At 38.6% G+C, this 27,769-nt stretch overlaps 1 protein-coding gene across 23 annotated transcripts in view; it reads left to right on the top strand.

Annotated features, from left to right (window-relative positions):
* The window catches only part of DOCK9 (dedicator of cytokinesis 9), a 337,662-nt gene that overhangs the window by 175,414 nt on the left and 134,479 nt on the right, over positions 1-27,769 (top strand). For 22 of the 23 annotated variants that reach the window (XM_045821862.1, XM_045821859.1, XM_045821855.1 and 19 more), the window contains exons 10-15: positions 17,295-17,369; positions 18,542-18,682; positions 19,005-19,208; positions 19,860-19,982; positions 23,415-23,497; positions 24,082-24,204. In XM_045821862.1, the coding sequence (XP_045677818.1) occupies positions 17,295-17,369; positions 18,542-18,682; positions 19,005-19,208; positions 19,860-19,982; positions 23,415-23,497; positions 24,082-24,204 (749 nt within the window). The remainder of the gene's footprint in view (positions 1-17,294; positions 17,370-18,541; positions 18,683-19,004; positions 19,209-19,859; positions 19,983-23,414; positions 23,498-24,081; positions 24,205-27,769) is intronic. The other variant, XM_045821839.1, reaches the window with a different exon arrangement.

Genomic DNA, 27,769 nt, shown 5'->3' with positions numbered 1-27,769 from the left:
TTTCAACCACCATTTCTTACTTTTCAATTTTTTATTCTTTCTTTATTGAAATAGAACTAACAGAGTAAAATGCTCAAGTATAATACTAATTATACAGCTTGATGGATTTCACATTTGTGCACCTACATAACCACCACTCAGATCTCAATATATAAAACATTTCCAGCATCTTAGAAGACTGCCCTGAAACCCCTTCCAAGCTGATATTCTCATTCTTTTGACCACTATCATTGTAGATTAACCTCAGCTATTCTAGACCTTCCTATAAATGGAATCATTTAGCATGCACTATCTGTCGGACTTCTTTAGTTCAACATTACATGACCCAGATTTTTTTAAAAGGATAGAATTTAGTAGAGAATATTAAAGTACACTACTCTTAATGATGATGAATATTACTTTATAGTTATAGATATAGATACAGATATTGTGTGTGCATTGGGATGTGATGTAAATGTATGTTTTACTGTGGGTCATGGTGAAAGCCAGACAAATGCAGTGTTGTAAGGGACTAAACTGTTTTTCCCCTTGACTCTCAGGTGTTTTAAAGATAATTTGATTTAGGAAGGCAGGAATAGGCAGAAAATCATTTTTCAAAGGAAAAAAGAATAAAGCAAATTAAGATGTATTATTGTTCACTCATTGTGCAGTCATCGTGCTTGTAGGTGGCAGGTGTCCATCAGTGATGTCTTTGTGGTGTGCGGTTAAGGGGCCCAGGGTCTTTCTGTGTCTGACTCTCAGGTCTTTCACAATCCAAGGCTTCTAATGTGACTGTGATTTTGGCTGTTTCCAGCCCTATCCAGTGTATCTGGGGTGGTAATTATTTGTATCTATTAAGAAAGCAGGGATAACTGGTCATCCTGATTATACAAAGGATGGATTCAGAATGGAAGGGAGAGGGGAGAGTCCAGAGACACAAAGCTGTGCAAGGAGGGGAGTTTAATCAGGGATGAAGAATAAAGAGGTCAATACCAGGGAAGGAGGGTATAAGAAAGGGTCCAGCAGGTGATCAGGTCACAGTTAAGATTTTGGAGAAAAGAACAGAACATGAGGGACAGGCAGAAGTTTGTTAAAGGTATAACTCCTCTTTCTGCTTCATTTATCTCATTACCCTAGTGTTTGTTTTCCACTGTGACTGAGATATGATCAAACAGGATGCAAGTGACAAGAAGTTGTTTAGTACAAAAATAACTAAAGTCTCATTTTGGAATATAATGGAGAGGCCCTTTATATGCGGTAGGGATGACATGGACTTCGGTTTTCAGAACATTTTGTATATTCTTAGCCCTTATGTTGTTTGTATATTTACTATTGAACATCATTATTATTTTATTAAGCAACATGCTGTATTTACCCTAAAACTTGTTGTTTTCTTCCAGTTGTCTAATATGGAATTTAAATATATTTGTTGTGAATTTAACAGCATTTAATAGTATCAGAATACTTACTCTTATAAACATTTTCATTGACTATGTAAACTATAAAATTAGTCAACCCTTCAAAGTCTATGGTTAATATGATCAGATTATAAACCCGATTATTATTTAATAACTTCTTTCTCTGGTTGCACTTAGGTAATATTGGGATGTATATCATTTCCATCTGTAAAGACAGTATTAAGAAAATCCTCACGTTTACAATTTATACTTTTCTCCTCCACAGCTTTTCTAGTTTTTGAGCTTTTTTAAAGTATGTTTTATTGATTATGCTATTACATTGTTGATCCAATTTTTTTTCTCCCTTTTCTCCCCCTCCTCCCACACACACTCCAGCATTCCCCCATCCTTGGTTCATGTCCAGGGGTTGTACATATAAGTTCTTGGGCTTTTCCATTTTCTATACTATTCTTAACCTCCCACTGTCTATTTTCTTCCTACCTATTGTGCTTCTTATTCCCTGTACCTTTTCCCCACATTCTCCCTCTCCCTGCTGATAACCCTCCATGTGATCTCCATTTCGGTGATTCCGTTCCTGTTTTAGCTGTTTGCTTAGTTTTTGTTTTTTAGGTTCATCTGCTGATAGTTGTGAGTTTGTTGTCATTGTAATGTTCATAGTTTTGATCTTCCTTTTTTTTCTTAAATAAGTCCCTTAAACATTTCATATAATAAGGGCTTGGTGATGATGAATTCCTTGAACTTGACCTTATCTGGGGAGCACTTTATCTGCCCTTCAATTCTAAATGATAGCTTTGCTGGATAGAGTCATCTTGGATCCCCTTCTTTGCCTGTAAGTTTTCTTTTGAGAAATCAACTGATAGTCTTATGGGAACTCCTTTGTAGGTAACCATCTTCTTTTCTCTTGCTATTAAGACTCTCTCATCTATAATGTTGGGTAACTTAATTATGATGTGCCTTGGTGTAGTCCTCCTTGGGTCCAACTTCTTTGGGACTCTCTGAGCTTCCTGGACTTGCATGTCTATTTCCTTCACCAAACTAGGGAAGTTTTCTTTCATTATTTTTTCAAATAGATTTCCAATTTCTTGCTCTTTTTATTGTGGAAAATCCACCCACACGCGGGGAGATAATGAAGCACGAACTTTATTACCTGGGGGCCCAGAGGGGGTGGCTAACATCCAAATCCTCTGAGCACCGATCCTCACTCTCCCGGGGTTTAAATAGTCTCGGGCTTCCTACCTACGTGGCGAAGCAAGGTTACAGAAGCCGAATTCAGAAGTTAGGTCCAGCTACCTTATATGGGAGACAAAGAGAAAACTCAGGAGGAATTTGCAGAAGCTACAGAGCACAGGAACTTATCATGGGAGTCTGTGTACGACCTTGAGTAACTGGCCGTTTGCTTTGGTTACGACTTGTCAGCTTCTACAGTCCTGTGTGAAACTTTGCAAGTGTTACAATTACAGAGCATAAGAAACCTTTGGAGTTTTCTTTTCCTGCCACATTTTCTCCTTCTGGCACCCCTATAATGTGAAAGTTGGACCTCTTGAAGTTGTCCAGAGGCTCCTTAAACTATCCTCATTTTTTTTATATTCTCTTCTTTTTGCTCTGTGTGGTGTTTGTTTGTTTGTTTGTTTGTTTTTTGCTTCCTTATGTTCTAAATCATTGATTTGATGCTTGACCTCATTTGCTCTATTGTTGTTTCCCTGTAAATTGTTCTGTATTTTTATTAGTTTATCCTTCAATTCTGACTGGATCTTTTTTATGCTGTTGAGGTCCTCACTAAGTTCCTTTAGCATCCTTATACCAGCATTTTGAACTCTGCATCTGATAGATTGCTTATCTTCCTCTGTTTAGTTCTTTTTCTGCAGTTTTAATCTGTTCTTTTATTTGTACCATGTTTCTTTGTCTCCTCATTTTGGCAGCCTCCCTGGGTTTGTTTCTATGTATCAGGTAGAGCTGCTATGGCTCCCTGTCTTGGTAGTGTGGCCTAATGTAGTAGGTGTCCTGTAGGGTTCAGTGGCCCCTGTCACCCAAGCTGAGTACTCGAGATGTGCCCTTTTTTTGGACTGAGTACATTTCTCCTCTTGCAGCTGGGCCCTGGTTACTGTTGATTGGTCAATGGGAGGGATTTAGCCAGGCCAGTCAGCTGCAAGGCCTGGCTTTGACCACTTACCACCAACCTCTGCCCCCTGTGGAGGTTTAGCTATGCAGCAACAGGGTTATGGTGCTCCTGCATGGTCTGTAGTTGTCCACTGTGTTAGCAGGCCTTGGCATTTCCTGGGTGGTGCAGGTCAAGGTCAACCCCCACCTGTGTTTTGCCTGGGAAACTCTGCCTGAACTATAAAGCAATCTGAGAATACTGTTGCTTGTTCTGGGCTTAGAGATTCCCAGATGAAGCCAAGCTTGAACTTAGGCTGGCTGCTGCTAGTGCCAGGCCTATGACGACTTAGCAAGAGATATAGGGTCTAGGGGCTCACTGAAGCCAGCTGTTGCTTGTTTGAAAGGGTTTAGGAAGTTGTGAAGCAGGAGCCTGAGACCAACCTTTCATATGGAAAAGTCTCTGTTAACAGCTGTGAGTTGGGTGGGATGGAGCCTCAGGGTACTTACTCCAGGGTGGGGCAGTGTTAGCTATGTTGATGGAGTCTCAGATATGGCACCCACCTGCCAGTTCCATGGCTCTGTCAGGGGTGCTGTTCCTCAGCTCTCACCTTGATGCCAGACACTTCAGTTCCTTTCTATATGCCACTGGTGACTTTTAAGCTTCTACTCCGTGCCGCAGCTCAGAGAGAGTGAGTCTGAGTAAGTCTGTGTGTGGGTTCTTTTAGAGGAATATCTTGGGATTCCAGGAGTTTCTTCCACTGATTTCTGCTGCGTTTTGAAGCCAGAACATACCTGAATTTATCTTCCTGGCACCTGAATGCTGTGCCCGGGCGGCGGGGAGCCTGGTGTGGAGCTGGGACTCCTTACTCCCAAAATACCCCTCCCGAATTTTTATCCACAATATGTGGTTGTGGGACCAGATTGTTCCACATCTGTGCCTCTTCTACTAGTCTGGAGAGATGTGGTTTCTTTTAATTTGTAGTTGTCAGACTTCCATTGAATTAAATTTCTGACATTTCTGAGTGATGGTTGTTTGATGTGGTTGTGCTAGCAGTTGAGCCGTGTTTACCTACGCCAGCAGCTTGATTGGAAGTTTAACTTATATCCCTTTGCTAACTTTTTAAATCAAGTCTGTAAAAGATGCTTCCTTCCCCATATCCTGATCCAGAAAATTATGCAAATGTATTATGATACAAAGGTATTGGTAGGGTTGTGTTTGTGAGGTCATTGGGTGTTCTGTTTCTTAGGCCTCCTTGTTCTATAATGCTTATTATGGCTTTGTGACTCAGAGGATTAGATGATCATCCCAGGGAGTTAGATATGTTGGAGGGAGTGGAAACAAATCATGACACTTTATATTAAAAAGTATATATTCTGACCTCAGAGTATTTTGCTAAATCTTCCTATTGCAGCCCTTCTGTTTAAATCAGCCAATAGTCAAAATGGTGTAATTCTGATAACTCATTCTCAAAATGAAATGTTGTAGGCCATAGTCGTTGACCTTCGATTGTTTTGTCTACTTAAGATAAACTTAAGACACAAACAAAGCAGGCCTATAGCAGTCCTTCTGTAAACTCTGAAATGTTTGGTTCATAATTGCCCTTTAAGAAAAGGGAGAAAACATTATCAGGGTATGTCATTAGTAATTTAACTTGGGGTTTACAGAAGTGAGGTGAGCAGCCCTTTTTTAAAACAAATTATTCTTTGACTTCTAAGCAAGTGTCAGTTTTACTGAGGAAAGTTCTTTCATTGTCCATTTTCTTCACTTTTTTCTCCTATTCTATAGTGAACCCAAAGTATTAGATGTGCTATGGGAAGGACGGCAGTGACAGGGTGTGGTGAAATGCCAGTCCAGTTCTTCATACCTCCACAATGTGAACTGACCACAGGTTGTTTTAATAGCAGAGCCAGTTTCTGTCACTTTGAGAAGTGCTGAATGGCGTAGTCTGGCATAATATATTTTTTTACAGCTATGATTTGTGGGCCTTTATATTGTGAGAGTATATTACAGGAACTTATTCATCTTTACAAAAATTTAAATAAAAATAAATGTGCTTGCTACATTTATTTTTAAATGTAAGTAAAGATATCCCAAGTTATATGAAGAAAAGTTAGTCCTTTATCTTATCTCCATTGCCACATTCTTGAGAACACTGATGTTATTAACCTGTTGTAATTCCTCTTTCACCAAACCAATTACTCATAGAAGTATACACGCACATGTAATGTTTTTAATTACTTTTTAAAAACATGCTCATGATACATGCATTACTCTACAACTTGTTCTTTTTTAATGTATTACAGTTGTCCTGATTATTTCCCAGATTTCCCCCTCCACCCAGCCCACCACCCACTTCAGTACTCAGTCCCCACCCTGTTGTCCATGTCTGTGGGTCCTTCATATATGTTCCGTGACCAATCCCTTCAACTTCTTTCAAGTGTCCTCCCTCCCTCCTCCACTCTTTCTGCTGTCAGTCTATTCTGTGATTTTATGCCTTTGGTTCTATTTTGCTGATTATATTGTTCATTATATTCTTGTAAGCGAGATCATATGGTATATGTCTTTCACTGACTAGCTTCTTTTACTTAGCATGATAGTCTCCATTTCCAGCCATCTGTTGCAAAAAATAGGAATTCTTTCTTTCTGCTGTGTAGCATTCTATTGTGTAAATGTGCCACAGTTATTTGATCCACTCATCTACTCATGGACACATAGGCTGTTTCCAGCTATTGGCTATTGTAAATAGTGCTGCTATGAATATAGAGGTGCATAAGTTCTTTTGAATTGGTGTTTTCCGATTTTGGGGGTATATTCCCAGCAGCGGAGTTGCTCGGTCAAAAGGTAGTTCCATTTTTAGTTTTTCTAAGGAAATGTGCCATATAGTTTTCCACAGTGGCTGCACTAGTCTATATTTCCACAAATAGTACACTAGTGTTCTCTTTTCTCTAATTCATTTCTAGCACACATTCTTTGTTGACTTATTAAAGACAGCCATTTTAATAGATATGAAGTGGTATCTCATTGTGGTTTTAAATTGCATCTTTCTGATAAGTAGTGATGTTGAGCATTTTTTTATATATCTATGGGCCCTCTATATGTTCCCCTTGGAGAAGGGTCTATACAGGTCCTTTGCCTGTTTTTTAATTGGATTGTTTGTCTTCCTGGTATTGAATTGTATGAGTTCTTTATATATTTTGGAGATTAAACCCTGGTTTGATGGATCATTGGCAAATATGTTCTCACACACAGTCAGTTCCCTTTTCATTTTAATGATAGTTTCATTAGCTGTGCAGAAGCTTTCATTTGGGTGTAGTCCCATTCATTTATTTTTCCCTTTATTTCCCTTGCTCTAGGAGATATGTCAGCTAAAATATTGCTATGTGAGATATATGAGATTTTACTGCCTATGTTTTCTACTAGGATTTTTATGGGATCACAACTTAACAGTTTTTTATCTATTTTGAGTTTATTCTGGTATATGATGTGAGTTGGCAATCTAGTTTCAGTTTTTCACCTCTACCAGTCCAGTTCTGCCAAAACGATTTATTATAGAGACTATTTTTACTTCATTGTATGCTCATGCTCCCTTTGTTAAATATTAATTGACCATAGACACATGGGTTTATTTCTGGGCCTTGTGTTCTCTTCCATTGATCTATGTGTCTGTTCTTATACTAGTACCAGACTGTTTTGGTGATAGTGGCCTTGTAGTATAGTTTGATATCGGGTATTGTGATCCCTCCAACTTTGTTCTTCTTTCTTAAGATTGCTGAGGCTATCTAGGGTCTTTTTTTGGTTCCATATAAATATTTTTTAGTATTTTTTCTATATTTGTGAAATATGCCATTGATATTTGAATAGGAGTAGTGTTGATTCAATAGGTTGCTTTGGGTGGTATGGACATTTTAATGGTCCTAATTCTTCCAGCTCATCAGTACAATATATGCTTCCATTTATTTGTATGTTCCTCAATTTCTTTCTATAGTGTTCTACAGTTTTCCAAGTACAGGTTTTTTACTTTCTTGGTTAAATTTATTTCTAGGTACTTAATTTTTTTGTTGTTGTTGCTATGGTATATGGCATTTTTTTTCTTAGTTTCTCTTTCTGATAGTTCATTGTTGGTGGACAAAAGTGCCTTCAACTTCTGAATATTGACTTTGTATCTTGCTACTTTGCTGAATTAACTTTTATTAGGTGGAGTAGTTTTTTGGTAGAATCTATAGGGTTGTCTGTGTACACTGTCATGTCATCTGCAAATAATGACAATTTTACTTCTTTCCAATTTAGATGCCTTTCATTTCTTCTTGTCTGATTGCTGTGACTAGAAATTCCAATACTATGTTGAATGAGTGGTGAAAGAGGACACCCTTCTCTGTTCCTGATCTTATGGGAAATGTTTTTAGTTTTTTTCCCATTGAGTATAATGTTGGCAGTACATTTCCTGTATATGGCCTTTATTATGTTGAGGAATTCTCCCTCTAGTCCCACTTCGCTGAGTGTTTTTAATAATAAATGGATGCTGGATTTTATCAAATGCTTTTTAGCATCTATTGATAAGATCATGTGTTTTTTGTCTTTCCTTTTATTTATGTGATGTATTATGTTTATTGATTTGTGAATATTATACCATCCTTGCATCCCTGGAATAAATCCCACTTGATCATGGCCTATGGTCTTTTTAATGTATTGCTTGATCCAGTTTGCCAATATTTGGTTGAGGATTTTAGCATCTATGTTGATCATAGATATTGGCCTGTAATTTTCTTTCTTTGTTGTGGCTTAATCTGCTTTTGGAATTAGGGTAATACTGGCTTTGTAAAAAGAGTTTGGTAGTCTTCCTTCTTCTTGAATTTTTTTATAATAGTTTGAGAAGGATAGGTGTTAGTTCTTTGAATGTTTATTAAAATTTGCCTGTGAAGCCATCTGAGCCAGGGCTTTTATTTGTTGGGAGTTTTTGATTACTGCTTCAGTTTCACTGGTTGTTACAGGTTTATTCAGGTTTTCTGCTTCTTCATTTGTTTCTGGAAGATTGTATGTTTCTAGAAATGTATCAATTTCCCTCTATTTGTGCAATTTGTTAGCATGTAGTTGTTCATAATAATTGTTTACAATCCTTTTTATCTTTGTCCTATCAGTTTTTACTTCTCCTCTTTCATTTCTGATTTTATTTATTTAGGTTCTCTCTTTTTTTCTTCATGAGTCTCGTTAAAGGTTTGTTAATTTTGTTTATCTTTTCTAAGAACCAGTTCTGAGATTCATTAATTTTTTGAATTATTTTTTAGTCTCTTTGTTATTTAATTCTGCTCTGATTTTGATTATTTCCTCCCTTCTACTCATTCTGGACTTTGTTTGTTGTTGTTCCTCTAGTTTACAGGTGGCAAACACAAGGCCCATGGGTCGAATCCAGCCTACCACCTTGTTTTATCTGTCTTGGTACCTTGTTTCTACCTGGCAGCAGCACCAGGCTCCTTTCCCCTAGTTAAGGAGTAGTTACATTTATACAGTCCTAAAATTACATTCGGCCCTTTGAAGGCAACTGCAAGGCTGATGTGGCCCCCGGGAAAAATAAGTTTGACACCCCTGGGCTAGTTCTTTTATATGTAGGGTTACGTTGTTTGGTTCAGATTGTTCTGTCTTCTTTAGGTAGGTCTTTGTTGCTATGAACTTCCCTCCCAGTACTGCCTGTGCTGTGTCCCATAAGTTTGGGGTTGTTGTGTGTTCATTTTCATTTTTTTCTGTGTACTTTTTAATTTTTTCCTCGATCTCTTTGTTAACTTATTTGTAATTTAATGACATGTTACTTAGCCTCCATGTATTTGAATGTTTTTGAATTTTTTCCTTGAAGTTGGTATCTGCTCTCAAGACATTGTGATCCAAGAGGATGCTTGATGTGATTTCAATTTTCTTGATTTTGTAAGGCTTGTTTTGTGTCCTACCATGTGGTCTGTTTTCGAATGTGATCCATGTGTGTTTGAGAAGTATGTATATTTTGCTTCTTTGGGGTGAAATATTCTATCAATATGAATTAGGTCCATTTGATCTACAGTGTCATTCAGTGCCACTATGTACTTGATTCTTTGTTTGGAAGAGTTGTCCATTGTTGACAATGTGGTGTTAAAATCCCCTACAACACTGTACTGCTGTCAGTCTCTTTCTTAAAAGTCCTCCTGGATTTTCCTTATATATTAAGGTGCTCCTCTGTTGTGTGCATATATGTTTATAAGAATTACATCTTCTTGCTGGACTACTCCCTTAAGTATTTTGTAGTGACCTTTTTTGTTTCTTGTTATGGCCTTTGTTTTGAAGTCTATTTTGCCTGATGTGAGAATTGCTACCCCAGCTTTTTTTTCCTTGTCTATTTGCATAGAATGTTTTTTCCATCCCTTCACTTTCACCCTGTGTGAATCTTTTGTTCTGAGGCGGGTGTCTTGTAGATAGCATATATGCAGGTCCTATTTTCATATCAGTTCAGCTATCCTATGTCTTTTGATTGAGGCATGTAATCCATTTACATTTAAGGTTATTATTGATAGGTATTTGTTCATTGCCATTTTTTTCCTTTGTAACTGTGTTCCTCTTTCTCTTTCATCTTCTTCTTCAAGCAGTCCCTTTAGCATCTCTTGTAATCCTGGTTTAGTGGAGCTGTATTCTTTTAGCCTTTTTTGTGTGTGTCTTGTCTAGAAAGTTCTTTATTTCTCCTTCCATTTTGAGGGAGAGCATCACTGGCTAGAGTAGTTTTGGTTGCAGGCCCTTGCTTTTCATTACTTGGATTATTTCTTGCCATACCCTCTGGCTTGCAGTGTTTCTGTTGGGAAATCAGCTGATAGCCTTACCGGAGCTTCCTTGTATGTTACTAGCTATTTCTCCTGTGTTGCTTTTAAGATTCTCTCATCGTTAAATTTTTATTGTGATGTGTATTGGAGTGGACCTCTTGGGGTTCATCTTGATTAGGAAGACCCTCTTTGCTTCCTAAACTTGTGTGGCTTTTTCTCTCACCAAGTTAGGGAACTTTTCTGTCATTATTTTTTCAAACAAGTTTTTCTATCTCTTGTTACTTTTTTCTCTTCCTGGTATCCTTATGATGTGACTGTTGTTACATTTTATTGTCCCAAAACTCCCTTAAACTATCCTCATTCTGTGTGTGTGTGTGTGTGTGTGTGTGTGTGTGTGTGTTTCATTTTATTGCTCTGACTTACTGCTTTTTTTCTACCTTGTCTTCTAACTTGCTGATTCGATCCTCTGCTTCATATAGCCTGCTTTTAATTCCTTCTAGTGTATTCTTTATTTCCGAAATTGTATTCTTCATTTCCAGCTGGTTCTTGTACATATTTTCTATGTCCTTTTTCATGCTGATGTAGTTCCACTGAGTTCCTCATAGTTCTCACTGAGTTCCTTTAGCATCCTTATAACCATTTCCTTGAACTCTATGTCTGATAAATTGCTAGCCTAAATTTCATTTAGCACTCTTTCTGGGGATTCCTCCTTTTCTTTCAGTTGGGTGTTTCTTTGCCTCTCTGTTTTAGGCGACTCTTCTTGTTTATTTCTACACATTAGCTTGATCTGCTTTGACTCCCTATCCTCTTGGACCTCCTACCCAGGTGGCCTTCTATGGTAGGAGTCCTGTTGGACTCAGTGGTGCTGCCTCCTTGAACTCCTATGCTGTTTTACCAGTTGCTGACAGAACTAAACTACACAGAATACAAAACCCACACCAGCAAAAATACCCCTCCCTGCAACAACAGCAATATCAGTGACAAATGAGCAGAGATTAGTAAAGTGGAAAGTGAATAAGAATATTATAAGAAAAGTAAAAAAGAATATGAAATGACTAAAGGAAAGAAAAATGATTTCGAGAAGATAGAGGGAGGGTAAGGAGTAAGTAAAGAACTGAAATGAGGTGAAGAAAGGGAAAATATAAATTTTAGAGTAAAAATAAGAACATATGGGAAGGCAGAAAGCAAAATGTAGTAAGAAAAGGGAAGAATAGAATATGAAATTTGAAATAAAAAATTACATAGTGAACTAATGGGAACAAAATTGAAGAAAAAGAAAAGAATGTTAAAAAGCTATATGAAAGAAAAAAACATTCAAACAATGAAAAAGAACAAGGTAGAATTCATCTCAGCAGAGATTGGTCTTTGGCTGCAGACCTCTTCTTCGGTATCCTGCTCTGGCAGTGTCAGACGCCATCCCTCTCTAGCTCTAGGCAGCCTGTTCTAGGCTGTAAACGATCAGTAGTCTGTGACTGTCTCCTTCAGGATTGGCTGTGTCTGGGATGTTCCTTGCTGCTCTGCCCTGCTGGCTTTTCACCAGCACAAGGCCTAGGAGTTGGTCATCCAACATATGAAATCACTGCAGTTACCACCTCCACCTGCATTTTTCTGCAGTCTTGCCATTAGTCTTAGCCTTATCACTGACCTGTTTATGAGAGGGCTTCTGGTGCTATTGAGAGGATGGGGACCCTGGATCTCCCCTTGGAAACACTGTTCAGACTTCAGGGAAGATGGTGGGCGTTTTTCCCCGGCCCCTGCACCACATGTCTTGGTCTGTCCAGGGTTATTTTCAATAATGTATAGTTTCTGATTAGTTAGCTGTCAGTTTCACATGAGGGGCCAATTTGTGTAAAGGGATTAGCTCTTTCCTGCCTGGTGCTGATGACAACTCTGTATATAAGCCAAGGCTGAGCAGGCCCCTGATTTCCCCTTGCTGTGCCATTTCTGCATAGCTGGTTTTGGTGGAATAGGGCCTAAGGAACCAATGTGTCTTGTTGTGGCTGAGAACATTTCTGAAGGGGCCCCCTTGATGTCTCCCTTTCTTTTCCCTGCAGATATGTGCCTAGCAGGGGGCTCCTAAGCTTGGCTGCACTACTTTGCAGGAGGGGGATAGCCATGCCTTTCCTTCCTAGATTTTTTTACTCTGTGGGGGTGGATGGGTTCTGCTTGGCTGCAAAGCATCTCTGGTGCTCAGCTCTTGCTTGTCTAACTCCCAGGCTAATGTCTTCACAGGAGACACAATCCAGAACTGTTCTCTGCAACCCCTGGAATGCTAGCTGAGCTGGGTGGGACCCAGCAAACCCCTTGTTGTGCAACTTTCTGAGCTCCCTGCCCAGCTGTATTCAGTGGGAACAAACTGTGCTCTCAGTCTAGTCTCTTTGCTGGCAGAACAGCTGTGTGCATGGTCTTTGCCTAGCCACTTTTCAGCTCCTTTTTAAAAAGACTCTATGTGCTACCCATACCACAGTTCTGTGTTACTGTCTAGTTCTCTGCACAGATCCCCTCCTCAAAAAGCAAAATGTCTCTCATGGTCACAGCTGGCTGCAGTCTGACGGTGTGTGTATGTGTGTGGCCTGGGTCTCCCATATATCTTCCTGAGTCTCTCCCAGTTAGGGTTGGGATCTGTGTGCAGGACTAAGCCCCCCTGCTCTGAGACAGGAGGGAGCTCCAAAGCTATGATTTCTGTCTGGCCTTTCTGCTGCTGCCAGGCACCATGCATAGGGTATTTCCCTTTCAATTTTTGACATCCCCATATTGAACAGTATGAAGTGTCTTCTGTATTCCTTGGCTTCAAAACTTCCTGTCAGCTAAGATTCCATTTATTGTTGGGGTTAACTGTTGGAAGATCAGCCAAACATCTGAGTTGGGGGCAAGATCAAGTGGACTCAGCTTCTACCTGCTCGGCCACCATCTTCAACCTCTACAACATTTCTGTTAGTTAAAATATTTCATAGCTGACCCTGGATTAGTTTACTCATTTTCATAGCTATATAATATTCCAGATGTGGGTATTGCAGACTTTATTTCACCATCTCCCTATTTATGAGCATTTAGGTTACTTTCAAACAGTATACACTAAACATAGTAAGATGTTTGTAAGCTTGAATACATGTGCTTTTATTTCAATAGGAGAAATTCCCCAAAGTGGGATTTCTAAGTCAGAAGTTATTGTTTTTTTTAAAATATTTCAAATAGTGACAGGTTACTCTCCCAGTAGGTTATAACAGTTCACATTATCATTTTTCTGCATCCTCACCAGAGAAGTGAAAAATGGTATTTCACTGCCTTAATTTATATTTCACTGCTTAACAGTAATATTTTTCATGTTTTTATATATTTATTTGCCATTTGAGTTTCTTCCTCTCTGGTTGGCCTGTTCATTATCTAATAAGAATCTGGGTTTTAAAGACAGACAGCCTTAGATGCCAGGCTCCTGTTTAATGTTATGAGTTCCTAGCCAAAGTGTTTACCACTCATGCCTCAGTGTTTTCTCTTCTAAACAAGGATAATAATAGTATTTGCCTCCTAAGTTCATACAAAATGTAAATGTGCATTTAGAATGATACCCAGCATAATAGAGATATTGGTTGTTATCAATATTCATTTTTATCATTATGATGCTTTCAGATGTTTATTATTCCCTGGCTCTGGGAGCTGGTCCTGAGCCTCATTTTCTTACACTTTAGATTTACTTGGTTATTTCTTCAAACACTATTTATTGAGCATACCCTATGTTTAATGTAGCCTACGCTTTTTGGAGAGATGGGAGGAACATTAAGAAGCTGAGCTTGCTTTTTATTTCATAGCAGAGCTGTCAGTGTATGTAAGGTGTATTGTAAGTGTTTCCATTATTTTTAGCCTAAAGTTGTCCCTTCTTTCCCCTTAAATGGCTTGTCCAGGGAAGACAGTATCTCTTGGATATTAGTGGATATTAGTAGCAACATCAGGATGAGTCTCTTTTGGCTAGTTGTTGAATTTTTTTTCTTTTTATGTGTCTGCATCCCTGTTTGTTTTCTGTCTGTAGGGAGATCATAGCAGTCATTTTTGCTTATTCATTTCTCATCTCCTAGCACAGTCAGCTTGAGACAACAAGCATTTTTCAGAAAGGCACAAGGAATTGCCTCTACATTAAGAACCTATTGCTCTGCTTCAGTGTCTGAGACCATAGTATTCACCTTTGTTGAAGGACTCAACAGAATTCATGAGTAGAATGCATTACTGTTGGTAGTGGCTCACAACACTTCATACTGATGTTTTTGTCAGGAAACATTATGGCTCTGTACAAAGTAAAACAAATTCCTTGATTTCAATAAAGTAGATTCTATGTACACATGTCCTGGCTCTTTTTTATTTACTTTTTTATTGTCACCCAGGGATTTTTTTTTTTCATTTCTTTTAGAGAGAGAAGAAGGGAGAAAGAAAGAGAGAAACAGCAATGTGAGAGAGAAACATCGATTAGTTGCCTCCTGTACATGCCCAGGCTGGGGTTCATTTGTACCTGGACAGGGGATTAGACTGCTGCCTAGACATGTGCCCTCACAGGGAATTGAACCCACAATTTCTTCAGTTATAGGATGATGCTCCAACCAACTCAGCCATAGTGGCCAGGACTGTTCTGGCTATTTTGATGTGAAAAAAATAGGAAAGATGATAGGAACCTGCTTCAGCCATAGGGGTATGTTCCTTGTAAGCATGAACAGATGATTTGTAGGAATCTTCCTTAACCTCCAGAAGCCTGAAAGATCTCGTAGATAGCATCAAGATAAACTTTGTTGTGGCAAGAGACTTGAGCTATCATCTTGTTCACTATTTTTACTCAAATGAAAATGGAGTCCAGGGAGGCAGAGTGGCTTGATCAAGTTCACACCACTAGTCAATGACTGAACTACAACTAGAATCCAGTTTGTTAGTATCCTGGTGGTCATTTCATTTTGCTAGACCTGTAGACAGTTGGTAAAATAGTTATGATAGAATTTGGTCCATTGCTAAGAACTTGTTATAATAACTGCATGCCTGAGAAAATTAAGACAACGCTCAGTTTCTCATTAGCCATGATTGGAACTGTAATATTAGGCCTAGGTCAGCCACCAGCAGAGAGGTCAAAATACCCTCTGCTGACCCATCACATGCTGAGATGTGACAGATGTGACTTGTGGTCTTTGCAGAAAGCATGTGAGAGAGGACATTCTATTCTGACTCTATAAATTTAACCACTGAGAGTGCGAGTAACAAGAACAGCATATAGATTAGGGGCACCAGGGGTGAGAAATAATGCAGTTGGAGATGACATCTGTCTTGTGAATATCTTAGAACAAGGGTGTCAAACTCATTTTCACCGGGTGCCACATCAGCCTCGTGGTTGCCTTCAAAGGGCCAAGTGTAATTTCAACTCCTTAACAATTAAGTAGTAGTTACATTTATACAGTCCTAAAATTATTTTGTCCCTTTGAACATAACTGCAAGGTTGATGTGGCCCTTGGTGAAAATGAGTTTGATACCCCTGTCTTAGAAGCTGCTTCTTTCTGTTCCCAAATCCCACTTCTCCATTCTCCTGCTTGCCACCATATATCTCTTTCCTTCAAAGGCTTCTCTTCTCCAAGTCTGTGATTCCAGCCTTCATCCCTACCTTGTGCTCAAGTTGTTTCTCTAGCTGTATACCAGATGTTTCTAGTTGGAAATCCCACAGGCATCTCCAGACTGTAATGTATCACCTACTGTATAGACTTGTTCTTCTCCTTAATTACCTGTCTCAGTTAATGGATTGACCAGTCAGCAGGCTACTCAAGCTAGGAATGCGGAATGTATTATGGGCCTTGCTATGAAATGGAGAGGCAGTTTTGATAACCCAGGAGAAACCATGGGCCTCCTAGTCTTTCTTCCAATCCATTTCTTCAGCCCTATCCAAGTGATGCTTCTCAAGTGCATAACTTGTTATTTTATTCTTTTGCTTAAAATACTGCAGGATTTTTTGGGGGGTGGCAGGGGGTGGCAGGGGGTGAGGGGATGGATTTCAAATGAAGTTCTAGTCCTTCACATATATCCCAAACTCATTTTCCTTTACTTTTTCCACTATGCCCAAACATTCAGTCATAGCAAATGATTTAGTAATTTCTCAGATGTAATTTTCACCTTTGTGTCGGCAGTACCTCCTCCTAGAATGTCCTTCTCTCCTTTTTTGGCCAAATGTTCTGGTACTTCAATGTAGGCCTTCCTCTGAGAGCTTTTTCCTGACTGCCCCTCTTGATCCAGGTTAGCACTCACTGTATCTTATGTTTTCTTTTGCCATTGTTATTGCCTGTTTATATTGTCTTCCCAACCAGTGTTCCTTGGGAGCAGGAACTTCATATCATTCATGTTTGTGTCCCTAGTGCCCAGCACATAATAGGTGCTCAGTAAATGTTTATTTAATGAATCAGCAATGCCCGCTCCGTGCCCCAGACACCTATGGCTGTCCTTCAGTGTCTGCCATGGTTTTCTCTCTCCTGACATTCAAAACATATTCCTTTCTCTTCTGTGACTTGTACCCTCAGTCTTAAGTGGACCCTAAATTTTTCTACTGTCTGGGCTCATATTCATATTCAGTGTCTATCTGTTCATGCTATGGGTATGCATCTTATTCATTCAACATAAAATGTTTGTTTTCCTCCTTTTTGCTGTCTAAATTCCACCATTTCTTTCCAAGCCTGGTCCCTATTCCATTAATTATGAAGTCTTTGTTGAGAGGAATAATTCTTCTCTTTTACTTTCTTTGTATTGGTATTGACTCTCCAGTTGATTGTCAACATCATTGGCCAGGTATGAGGTATCACTAAACTCTGTTTCTTCCCCGAGCAGTGTCACTGTGTGCCATACTTGACAGTCTGTCCTTATTCATTGACATGAAGCTGACTCCCCAAGCTGAGGGCAGAGTCATTTAGCAACCTGGCTTTTCAGGATTGGGCAGCTTTCAGACATACTTAGACATGCCTGTAAGAAAAGGGGTCATGCTTTAATATAATTTGTATTTTTTGTTTATCTTGTTATCAGAGTACCCGAGAAGCAGAAATCAAACTGAAAAGTGAAAGCAGAGTTAAACTTTTTTACTTGGATCCAGATGCCCAGGTAGGAACTATGTTAATGTTTAAAATTTAAAACTAAGTTTGGGAAAGAAAACCTTTGACAGGTTATTTGTTTCTTTGTTTGTTTATTTTGGATTTACAAGCAATATAGCAACAAGATGGGAAATTCAGGGGGAGTAGGAAAAATAAAAGCCTATAATTTTATCCCCATAGTACAACCATTGTGAATATTTAATTTTCAGTAGATTGTTGAAAATTGAGACAGATTTATCTAGAGACATAGTCAAGAGCACAGAGAACATACAATTTACCCATGAAATAATAGTCAGAAAATAACAAGCAGCATTGCAGATGCCCAACAGACAGTGCTATTTTCTGACTAGCAGTTCTGACTTTTCCCCCCACTTAACGTTTTTTGTTTCTTCACAGAATTCATAGCCATATATACTTTTTGCTTTTTGACAATGTTTTAGTTGAGATAAAGTGTGTGTAACATGAAATTTACATTTTAATCCTTTTTAAGTGCGCAATTTAGTGGTTAAGAACATTTACAATGTTGTGCATCCATCACCAGTATTCATTTCTAGAATTTTTCATCATCCCAAACAGAAACTCGTTATCTACTAGACAGTAATTTCCCCATTCTTCTTTCCCCTCAACCTAGAGGCCTCCATTCTACTTTCTTTTTTTATTTTTTGCATTTTAAAGTATATTTTATTGATTATCTTTGTGAATCTGCCTATTTTAGGAACTTCATATAATGTGAAATCATATAATATTTGTCTTATGGGTTAGGCTTGTTCCACGTATTATAATGCTTTTGAAGTCCTTCCATGTTCTAGTGTGTGTAAGAATTTTATTTTACTGTGGCTGAATAATATTCCATTGTGTGTGTGTGTGTGTGTGTGTGTGTGTGTGTGTGTGTACATATATATATATATATCATATTTAGTTTATTCATTCATCTGTTCATAGATACTGAGTTACTCATAAGCATAATTTTTAAGTTCTGTATGATAACACATTAAGTAGATATATCATCATTTTTGATCATTTTTATAAACTATATAAATTTATAAAATACTAACACTATTGTGAGTAATGAGTGTTATATGGCTTCTCCATATGGCAGTTTCCTTAGGATACTGTACATTGATAATGGGATTTTTTTAAATGTTAGCGTAATGTACTTATATGTTTACTTTTTTTTTTAAGAAGTCTGACTTCTCATCAGGTGAGCCAGAAGCGAAACCATTTGAAGAGAAGTTTGGAAAAAGAATTCTTGTCAAGTGCAATGACTTATCTTTCAATTTGCAATGCTGTGTTGCTGAAAATGAAGAAGGACCTACTACAAATGTAATTTTTAAAAAAAGTTTTTAAAAAAGTTTTTTAAAAAATAGAGATTTCACATGTGCCTATTGCAATGCAGTCTGGACATGAAATTCTAATCCTGGTATCAACAAGGTACAATGTTTAGATCAGGATGTGGGGGGGTTGTTTAGCCAGTAGGAACAGGATGTTTGTGACAAAGGATAAGGATCAAGTTTATTTCTCTTTAGCAGTAATTTATAGCAGCAATCATAAATAAGTCCAATAATTTCTTCTTTGATAGCAGCATTCTACTTTTCCCCAAGAGTCTGAGCCATAGCAATGGTCTGGATTGTTTTGTTTTGTTTAGGTAGAGCCTTTCTTCGTTACTCTATCCCTGTTTGACATAAAGTGCAACCGAAAGATTTCTGCTGATTTCCACGTGGACCTGAACCATTTCTCAGTGAGGCAGATGCTGGCCACCATGTCCCCAGCTTTGTTGAATGGCAGCGGGCAGAGCTCACCTGCCCTTCAGGACATCCTTCATGAAGCCGCCATACAATATCCAAAGCAGGTGGGGGGCCTGAGCCCAGTACTCATACTACTGAGACTTATCTTACACATGCTATGTATGTACATAGAAACTTTGTCATGCATAATGGAGGTGAGATATTGATTATATTGACAGCTTATTTAATTAGACAGTAAAAGCAAGCTGAGGGAAGAAGTGGGTATGGATTTCTCATTTCTTTTTTCTAAAAAAAGAAATGAGAAATCCATTTCCCATCCCTTCCCCATCAAATAGCTTATTTGAGTAGATGATAAACTACTGAGCAGTTAACCAGTTTGGCACTAGGTACTTTTTTATTTTTATATTTTTTTAAGATTTTATTTATTTATTTTTAGAGTGAGGGGAAGGGAGGGAGAAAGAAGGAGGGGGAAACATCAGTCTGTTGTCTCGTATACACATCCCTATCTGGGACCAAACCTGCAACCCAGGCACGTGCCCTGACTAGGAATCAAACAGGCAACCTTTTGCTTTGCTGGATGATGCCCAACTAACTGAGCCACACCAGTCAGGACAGCACTGTGTGCTTCTTAATAGCTAAACAGGTTCACCACTCTTTGCTGCTTTAGAACCTTTAATATTCATGGGAATTGTTTAATGTGGCTCTACTTACTGAATGTGTGTTATACATACTGAAGAAAATCATTTGTTCCTTAGGGAATATTTTCAGTCACATGTCCTCATCCAGATATATTTCTTGTGGCTAGAATTGAAAAAGTCCTTCAGGGGAGCATCACACATGGTGCTGAGCCATACATGAAAAGTTCAGACTCTTCTAAGGTAAGATGACTTCTGTGCTTTGTGATGGTAATAGCAATTGGGAGAAAGGGATCCCTGTTGAAGTAGAAATGCTTAAAGAAATCAAAGTAAATCATATTTATATTTCAACAGATGTAGACTACTGTACATAGACTTACTCTTATATTTAACCTTATGTATCCCATTTTCAATGAAAAGTAGTCCTTTGTGTAAATATAATGCTTCATTTAGTTGCAGTGTCCTGATATCTTGAAATAATTTGCAGAGGAATTATCAGCTTAATAGTAAACCTTTTGTCATTATAAAGTTCATACATTATATTCAAATAGAGTTCTTTTCACTTGTTGATATCTCTCAGGTTCTGGAAATATATTTGGGTCCATTTACACTTAAATATGAGACAGACTAGGAGATGATCCAGCTCAGATGGTATGGCCAGTAGGATTGGTGGTTCAGGTCTACTTGTGTTTTGTCAGATGGGGCAGGATTATGGTGGCAGAGGTAGTGTGACCTTAGGTAGAAGAGGGAAGGAAAATACACAAGATGTGTGTTTGGTTTATGTGCAATTTACTGTTTATTACCTGGGACATATCTAGATGTGGACATAACATAGAATTATTGAATATTAGAAGTCATTTAGTCTAACACCTTCTTTCCACTCAGGAAACTGAGGTTTACAAAAGTCTAGTTACCTGCTTAGTGTCCCACAGATGGAGTGGCCAAAGTACGCTTGACTATCATTTGCTAGCACATTGAGCTATCTGGTTAGAGTAAGCTGTTCAGTGCTGTCCCTGCCAGTTTTGCAGTACTTTTATTTAAAAGAAATTTATAAGTGATAATTTGAAGGTTGCCCCAATACATTGCCAAGGACTGGTCAACAGTAGGAGGGGTCGCCCAGAGGCTCTAAAGTGAGGTTTGCTGAGCTGACTCAGTTTCCTGTCTTCCTTTCTGTGACCACCCATACATCATGTGTCCATTAAGACACAGGATATTCCTTAAAGAACAGGTTCTAGGAGTCAGACACATATTGCTGAGCACCTAACTAGCCTCAGTACTTTACATAAATTATGTCAACTCTCTGGGCCCAGACGTTTCATCTGTAGTTGAAGGATAGTATTGCTATCTGCCCCTACCTTCCTCTCAGGGACAATGCTAGGATCAAACAGATAATGTACAAGACAAGCTGATATAGACTCCACAAATCACTGACACATGTAGGACATCGTTATCATGTATTACAGCCCCAGTCAAGTAAAAACCCATTTACCTAGGCACATTGTTTCAAACAGTATTCCTTTCTGGTTGATAAAAGCTGAGTAAAGTTTGGTCTCTGGAGAGCTGTTTTATTTTTTAAATCAAGTCTGTAAAACCATGGATGAGAGCTCTTTTAGCTCTTTGATGTTTTCTTTGATAATCAGTGAAGGCCCAAGATAAGATCTACTCCTCTGACTGTGTATGCCAACATGTTTCCAATGTACCACCTTTGCTACTTCTGCCTGCCTGCTACATGCATGCTTTGAAACGTGGCAGCTTCTGTTGGTGCAAAAATCATGTATCACTGTACGATAGACGTTACACTCCACCCTCCCAGTGCCCATTGAGCATCTGCTGACGTCTGCTCTTTTTTCGTCACTTATGTGATGGAAAGCTCAACCATGTGCTCATTGCTCTATTAATTCCCATCTCTACCATAGTAAGTTAAAGCAGATATTAAGATTCAGCCCTCTTACATCGGGATTTTTGACAGAGGTATAACAGACAGATTATTTTTTTTCTGTATATAAAAATTGTCTCTTCATGTTTTCCAAGATGGTGTAGAACATCTTTTAGAGTAAATTTTTGTTTTGGACCAAATTTTTGTGAAGTCTCTGTGGATGACCACCATGAACAGATTTTTTTTAAAGAAAGAAAAGCAATAAACAAACCCAAAGGGCAAATACAAGTTTTTCACCCTGACTCTCACATACATTATGTTCCATTTGCACCCTTGGGAAGTTCGAGAGCTCACTCCTTGTTCACTGCAGCGAAGAGTGAAACTTATTTGAAGCCTTGTGTTTTAGCTTTAAATTTTATGCAAATATTGCATTTTACTCAACAACATAGTCATTATTGTTAAACTTTTAAATAATAGTTGCTACCAAAATTGCCAGTCTAGGAAAGTAGTCCATTTTACCCTATGCCTGTGTATCCCCAAGTCCCCACATGAATGGATCCCACTTAGAAGAAAGGGAGGGACTACATGAGCTCCTGACATATGTTTTGAACAAGATGTGTTTTCCAATTCACTCATGAAGGCAGCAATTCCCACAGCATGATTAGGTAGAATCATAATGTTTTGTAATGAAATATATAAACCAAACCCTATGCTTTTAAGGTATGGAAAGTGGAACCTAGAGAGTTATAATGGCCTATCGGTTCACACAGCTGATTTCAATTTGACTTAAAGAAAGGAGATTCTATTATTTTACTTCTGAGCCTTCTAGATGGACATGTCTCAAACCCAGTGCACTCAGGTCACCAGGGATCTGGTCAGATACAGGTTCAGACCCAGGAGCTCTGGAGTGGGGCCTGAGACTCTGCATTCCTTACAGATTCCAGGTGTTGCTAATACTGCAGCTCTTCAGAGCACATACTGGTTCATAGGAGCTAGATTACTTCCCAAAATTGGTTTGTCTTTGATGTACTTAAGTAATGTAAAAGACCTTTCAAACCCATCTCTCTGACTGAATCAAGCTTTGCATTGGTAACAAAGCAAAATCCCAGTACAAGCAAATTTGGGATAATAAATGTCATCTGCTTTAGCAATAAGAGCATACTTGATTAATAGACCTGCCATGCATACATCTTAATCCAAAGCAGATATGCTTCACTGTGCACTATAGGGTTAATCGGTCAACCCACAAAAAGTTAAAAATGGTCATTTGGAAGTGAAAATAGCAGAGTTTATACTTAGAAAGCAAAAATAAAGCAATTGAAAGCCTTGCCCTAACAAGTCAACACCTATAATGTCCTAATAATGAAAATTTACCCCCAAATTGTGGGATTCTGCATAAACTAGTACATATTAGAGGCATATTAGAGTTTAGTATTTTCATTAGTGTTCTCACTTAAACTCTGTTAATGCTTGGTATGAATACCAAGTATTACTAATTATTATTAACCCAGTGAACTTATAATATGTAGCCCTTAGTCATAAAAAACTGTGAAAGCCTGTGATATAGCATGGTTGTTGACCTGCAAAAGCAACATTTTAGGTAAGAAAAGACAGTCCTCATTCTATTTTGTTGAAAATTGCTGCTAGAGAATTTGTTAAACAGAATACTCTGTGCTGAGTATAAATCCAACCATATTTATTATAACATAGTGTGCTTTTTGCATCTAATACTACAGTAGGATGATATTCTTCTGTCAGTGGGAAGCAGCCTTTTATGGCTTTGTTCTAATGTCTTCAAGGTTGCTCAGAAGGTGCTAAAGAATGCCAAGCAGGCATGCCAAAGACTAGGACAGTACAGGATGCCATTTGCTTGGGCAGCAAGGTAAGGGGAATATCCTTAATACCTTTGATATGGATATAGACACGTATGTGGGGGGCAGCAGGGAGGAGACAGACAGACTGACTTATAAACCTACAAACCTATTCTGCTTTATCGCCCAGAGACAAAGAGGATTTAAATGTGTAAAGCTGGAAAATAAATAAGCCCCATATTTGAATAATCATTTATTAGAGTCATAGAAAGGAAAGATGCTGGTTGGAGGGTAGCTGTGTGGCATTGGCAGGGTGAACAGGAATGTTGGCTGTAGAGCTGATATTCCAGGTTCCAGCCACATCTTCAGCTTGAAGTGGGGTGATAGCCCAATAAGGTCTGCAGATCTTATTTGTTTTGTGATCTCTACTTCTTAAGCATTTGATTGTGTATGTTGTTTCTGAAGCACAGGCCATTTGCTAGAAATGTTTTCTATGTAAATTGATTTAGTTGTGTTCATCCTCATAAATATTTTCCATGTTTTTAGGTGAGATTTTTGTTGACTACAGTAAGTGGAATAATAAATAGTCTTCAAGTTGAGGATTTATTTTGGTCTGTTGGAAACTCAATTTAGAAGTGCTGTTTTGCTATTTCAGGACATTGTTTAAGGATACATCTGGAAACCTTGACAGAAATGCCAGATTCTCTGCTCTCTACAAGCAAGACAGCAATAAGCTCTCCAATGATGATATGCTCAAGTTACTTGCAGACTTTCGGAAGTGAGTCTCAAGGCCTTATTTATTTTCCCATCTGAAAAATAGAAGTTGTTTGGTAGGGAGGGAAGAAGTGGGCGCAGTCTTTCAAATTGCTCATTTTAACATCATGGGGCATATTGGATGGGCATGGGGCTTAACCTCAAGTCCTTGGGAAGGAAGAGAGTATTTGTAATTGGAAGAGTAACCTGGTTAATTTGAATTCTATAAAGGATGTTTTTGCTGGTTCAGTGAAGGGTGGATTGGAGTTAGAACCTGTGGAAGAAGGAGACAGTTGAAAAACTTTTGCAGGAGGTGGAAAGGGACTCAGCAAAGCCACTGCAAGTGGAAATAGGAAGAACAAAACTAATTCAAGTTATGTCAGAGAGGCTCAGTTACTGGGTCCTGGTTTCCTGACTGGGTATTAGGGTGGGAGGAGAGAGAAATGGGTGATAGTCTTAGTTAGATAAATAAATCCCAGGTTTCTGATTTACACAGTGGAGTGACTTATGGTACTATTAACTGAATGGGTGATGGGGGCATGGTGAAGATAACTTATATAGTACTATTTATAAGCATAGTTCTAAATACTTTACATATTTATATTAATGACTATAGTAGTTTCCTAGGGCTGCCGTGACAAAGGACCACAAACTGGGTGGTGTGAAACAATGAAAATTTGTTTTCTCATATTTCTGGAGGCTAGAGCCCAAAATCAAGGTGTTGCCAGGGCCCACTGCCTCCCAAGATTTCTAGGGGAGGATCCTTCCTTGCCTCTGGGAGCTACCAGCTCCCAGTAGCCCTAGGCATTCCTTGGCCTGTGGAAGCATAACCCCAAACTCTGCCTCTGCCGTCACATGGCTGTTTTCCTCTGTGTCTGTCTACATTTCCTCCTTATAAAACACGTTATGTTGGATTAGGGCCAACCCTAGTAACCTTGTTTCCTTGATTACATCTATTGTGTTGGTGAAAAAGTAAGTATGTTTTTTCCCATAAAAAAAGACTCATTTTTCATTTTCACCTATTACTTTATTGACTTAGATATTTTGAGTATGTCAGCTATCTCCTGTATGGTATAATGTTGATTGTTCTCAATTAATGTCTCAATTTGATCACTATCAATTTCAGCTGGTCTATGCAACTGTGGAGGTGTCGCAATACAATCTAACAAAATTGTTTGAAATGAAGTTAAAGACAGCTAAGTACTACTAGAGCTATCTTATGAGGAAAAAAAACCCAACAAACTTTTTGGTCAACTCATACAAAGATCCTATTTCCAATAAGGTCACATTTATAGGTACTAGGCTTAGGACTTAAACATATCTTTTTGGGAATACAACTCAACCCATACAATATGGTAAAGAGGCTGAGGAGTGGTGGAAGTCATTCTGGCTGAGAATCTGCTCTTATCCACTCTATCATAAGGAATTGATTTCTAAACTTATAAAAACTGATTTTCTTTCCTAGGGATATAGGTTTTAGAATTTTTCTGGGAGAATTCCCACAGTGAGAAAGAATTGAGGGTATTAAAAGACAATGAAATGAAAGAATGGCCAAGAGCCATAGGGACCTTTCAGTTTTGGAATTTTGGCGGGGGGATGGGGGGGATATATATCAAAGTAATTATTAGTTTGCCTAGAACTTAAGAATGGCTGGTTAGCTTTCTTTTGCTTCATTTGCACCATTTTCTTGCTTCCCTCTCTTCTGATTTCTCAGAATTCTAAATACAGCTTTAATTAACATCTCTTAAAAACCTTTACTTAGTTATAGCAAGAACTATACTATCATAGATAATGTGTTACACAGTAATTAGTGTCATGTTTTTATTTGAGTTCCAGGAAACTTTTAGCCTTTTTTGTAGAAAAAAAGTTGTTTCTTTGGAAACTCCACTCACCCTTAGTTGAATAGATCCCAGTTTTCCCTCACTGTACTGCCATGCAATTCTCAGTAATCATCATGTAGGTCTGAATGTACTCACTTAGGAGGGTGTACACACTATGTTGTTAAGGAGGAGAAGTATATCTGTATGACCTCATGTTTTTAAAGAAAACATTTTATATATACTTTCATATATAAATAAAGAAATGGATAGCCAGTTAGATGGAAAGATAGACTGGCATAAAAATAGTTATATAGGCTGGACACCAAAATGTGAGTCATGGTCATCTCTGAGAGATAGGTTTATGAATGACTTTCTACTTCATAGCTTTTCACAATCTTTTAAGAATATTTATTTATTTTTATAGAGAGGGGAAGGGAGGGAGAAAGAGAGGGAGAGAAACAGCAATGTGAAATATATTGATTGTTTGCCCCTCGTGTGTGCTGCAAACAGGGACTGAACCTGCAGGCCAGGTACATGCCCTGACCCGGAATCAAACTAGCAACCTTTTTGCTTTGCGGAACAATGCCCTACCAAGCCACACCAGGCAGGGCAATTTTCATGATTTTATGTGGACAGTTTTTATAACTAACATTTACTTTTATATTCCTACAAAGCAAGCACGGAAGTTTTTTTAATATGTGATGGAGGCTGGAAGCCATGTCTCAGAAGTTGCCTCCTAGCTGAGAGCTTAAAGCTTCCCCTGCAGTGGCAGCTCTTCGAGAGTAGCCGTAGCTCTTGGATCTGGCTTCCTCAGTGGAGGACAAAGGGTGGGACTTTACAGGGCCTTTAGTTAACAAGTGATCTGAGCTGAGAGCCTGCAGCCAGGCAGCGAACAGCACAGACCTTCACTGGTTCAGAGCATGGGACAGGTCCCCCCAGCCCCAGCATGCACACCAGGTCTTCGGTAGGAGGGACTTTGTGGGTAGAGTGTGCTCCAGATGGCCGTGGGAGATGCACAAGCATGATAATAAGGATCCAGTGCTACTGGCATCAGAAGGTATGAAGGCACTGGGGGAGCAATGGTCCTGCTCAACAAGAATCCAGAGAACTGCCAGTGTCTGCTGCCTGTGTTCTTCACAGTGGAGTTAGCGAAGTGAAGGTTTCCTTTTCATTTTTTTTAAACCTTATCATTGTACCTTTTCTCTCCTCTTTGTTTTTTTCACAAAGAAGAATCTCATGTCAGTGGTTTAGGCACCAGCTGGAATCCAGAGGAACTGTTTCTGTTCCCATGATTGTCTCAAAATGTCATTTAATAATGGATGAGAAAAGTTTTCTCAAGCTGCCCCAGCTTTAGAAAACAGCTGCTAAAGCTCAGAAGCCACTTCCCCCTCCATCCCTTGTAATCATTACCAGAGGATACTGTCCGAGATTTAGAGAGAAAATAATTCTGTCAGATGGTATTGCTGGCATATATGCTTTAACAAGTATTTATCTAGGAAAAGAGACTTGGTATGTATTTTACACTTTGATTTGCTCGTGGTGATATCTTTTCTCACTTCTGTAAGAAATCTGAAGGCATGAAGGCAAAGAATAAAAATAGAGTATTTCCTTTACATGTAGACCTTTTTAATGCTACCACATTGGGTAACACTGTCAGGGCTCTTGCATGAGACTGATATATGTGTTTATACCTTTATGTTCTTTGTCTCCAAGTTTGAAATTTCTCTCTAGTTAACACTGAACACAAGCCAGGTGGGGCTACTTGCCTTT

This window comes from Phyllostomus hastatus, unplaced genomic scaffold (genome assembly GCF_019186645.2).
Source record: "Phyllostomus hastatus isolate PE091 unplaced genomic scaffold, TTU_PhHast_1.1 phas_scaffold_46, whole genome shotgun sequence".
Lineage (NCBI taxonomy): Eukaryota > Metazoa > Chordata > Mammalia > Chiroptera > Phyllostomidae > Phyllostomus > Phyllostomus hastatus.
This window is presented reverse-complemented; position numbering and strand designations above follow the sequence as displayed.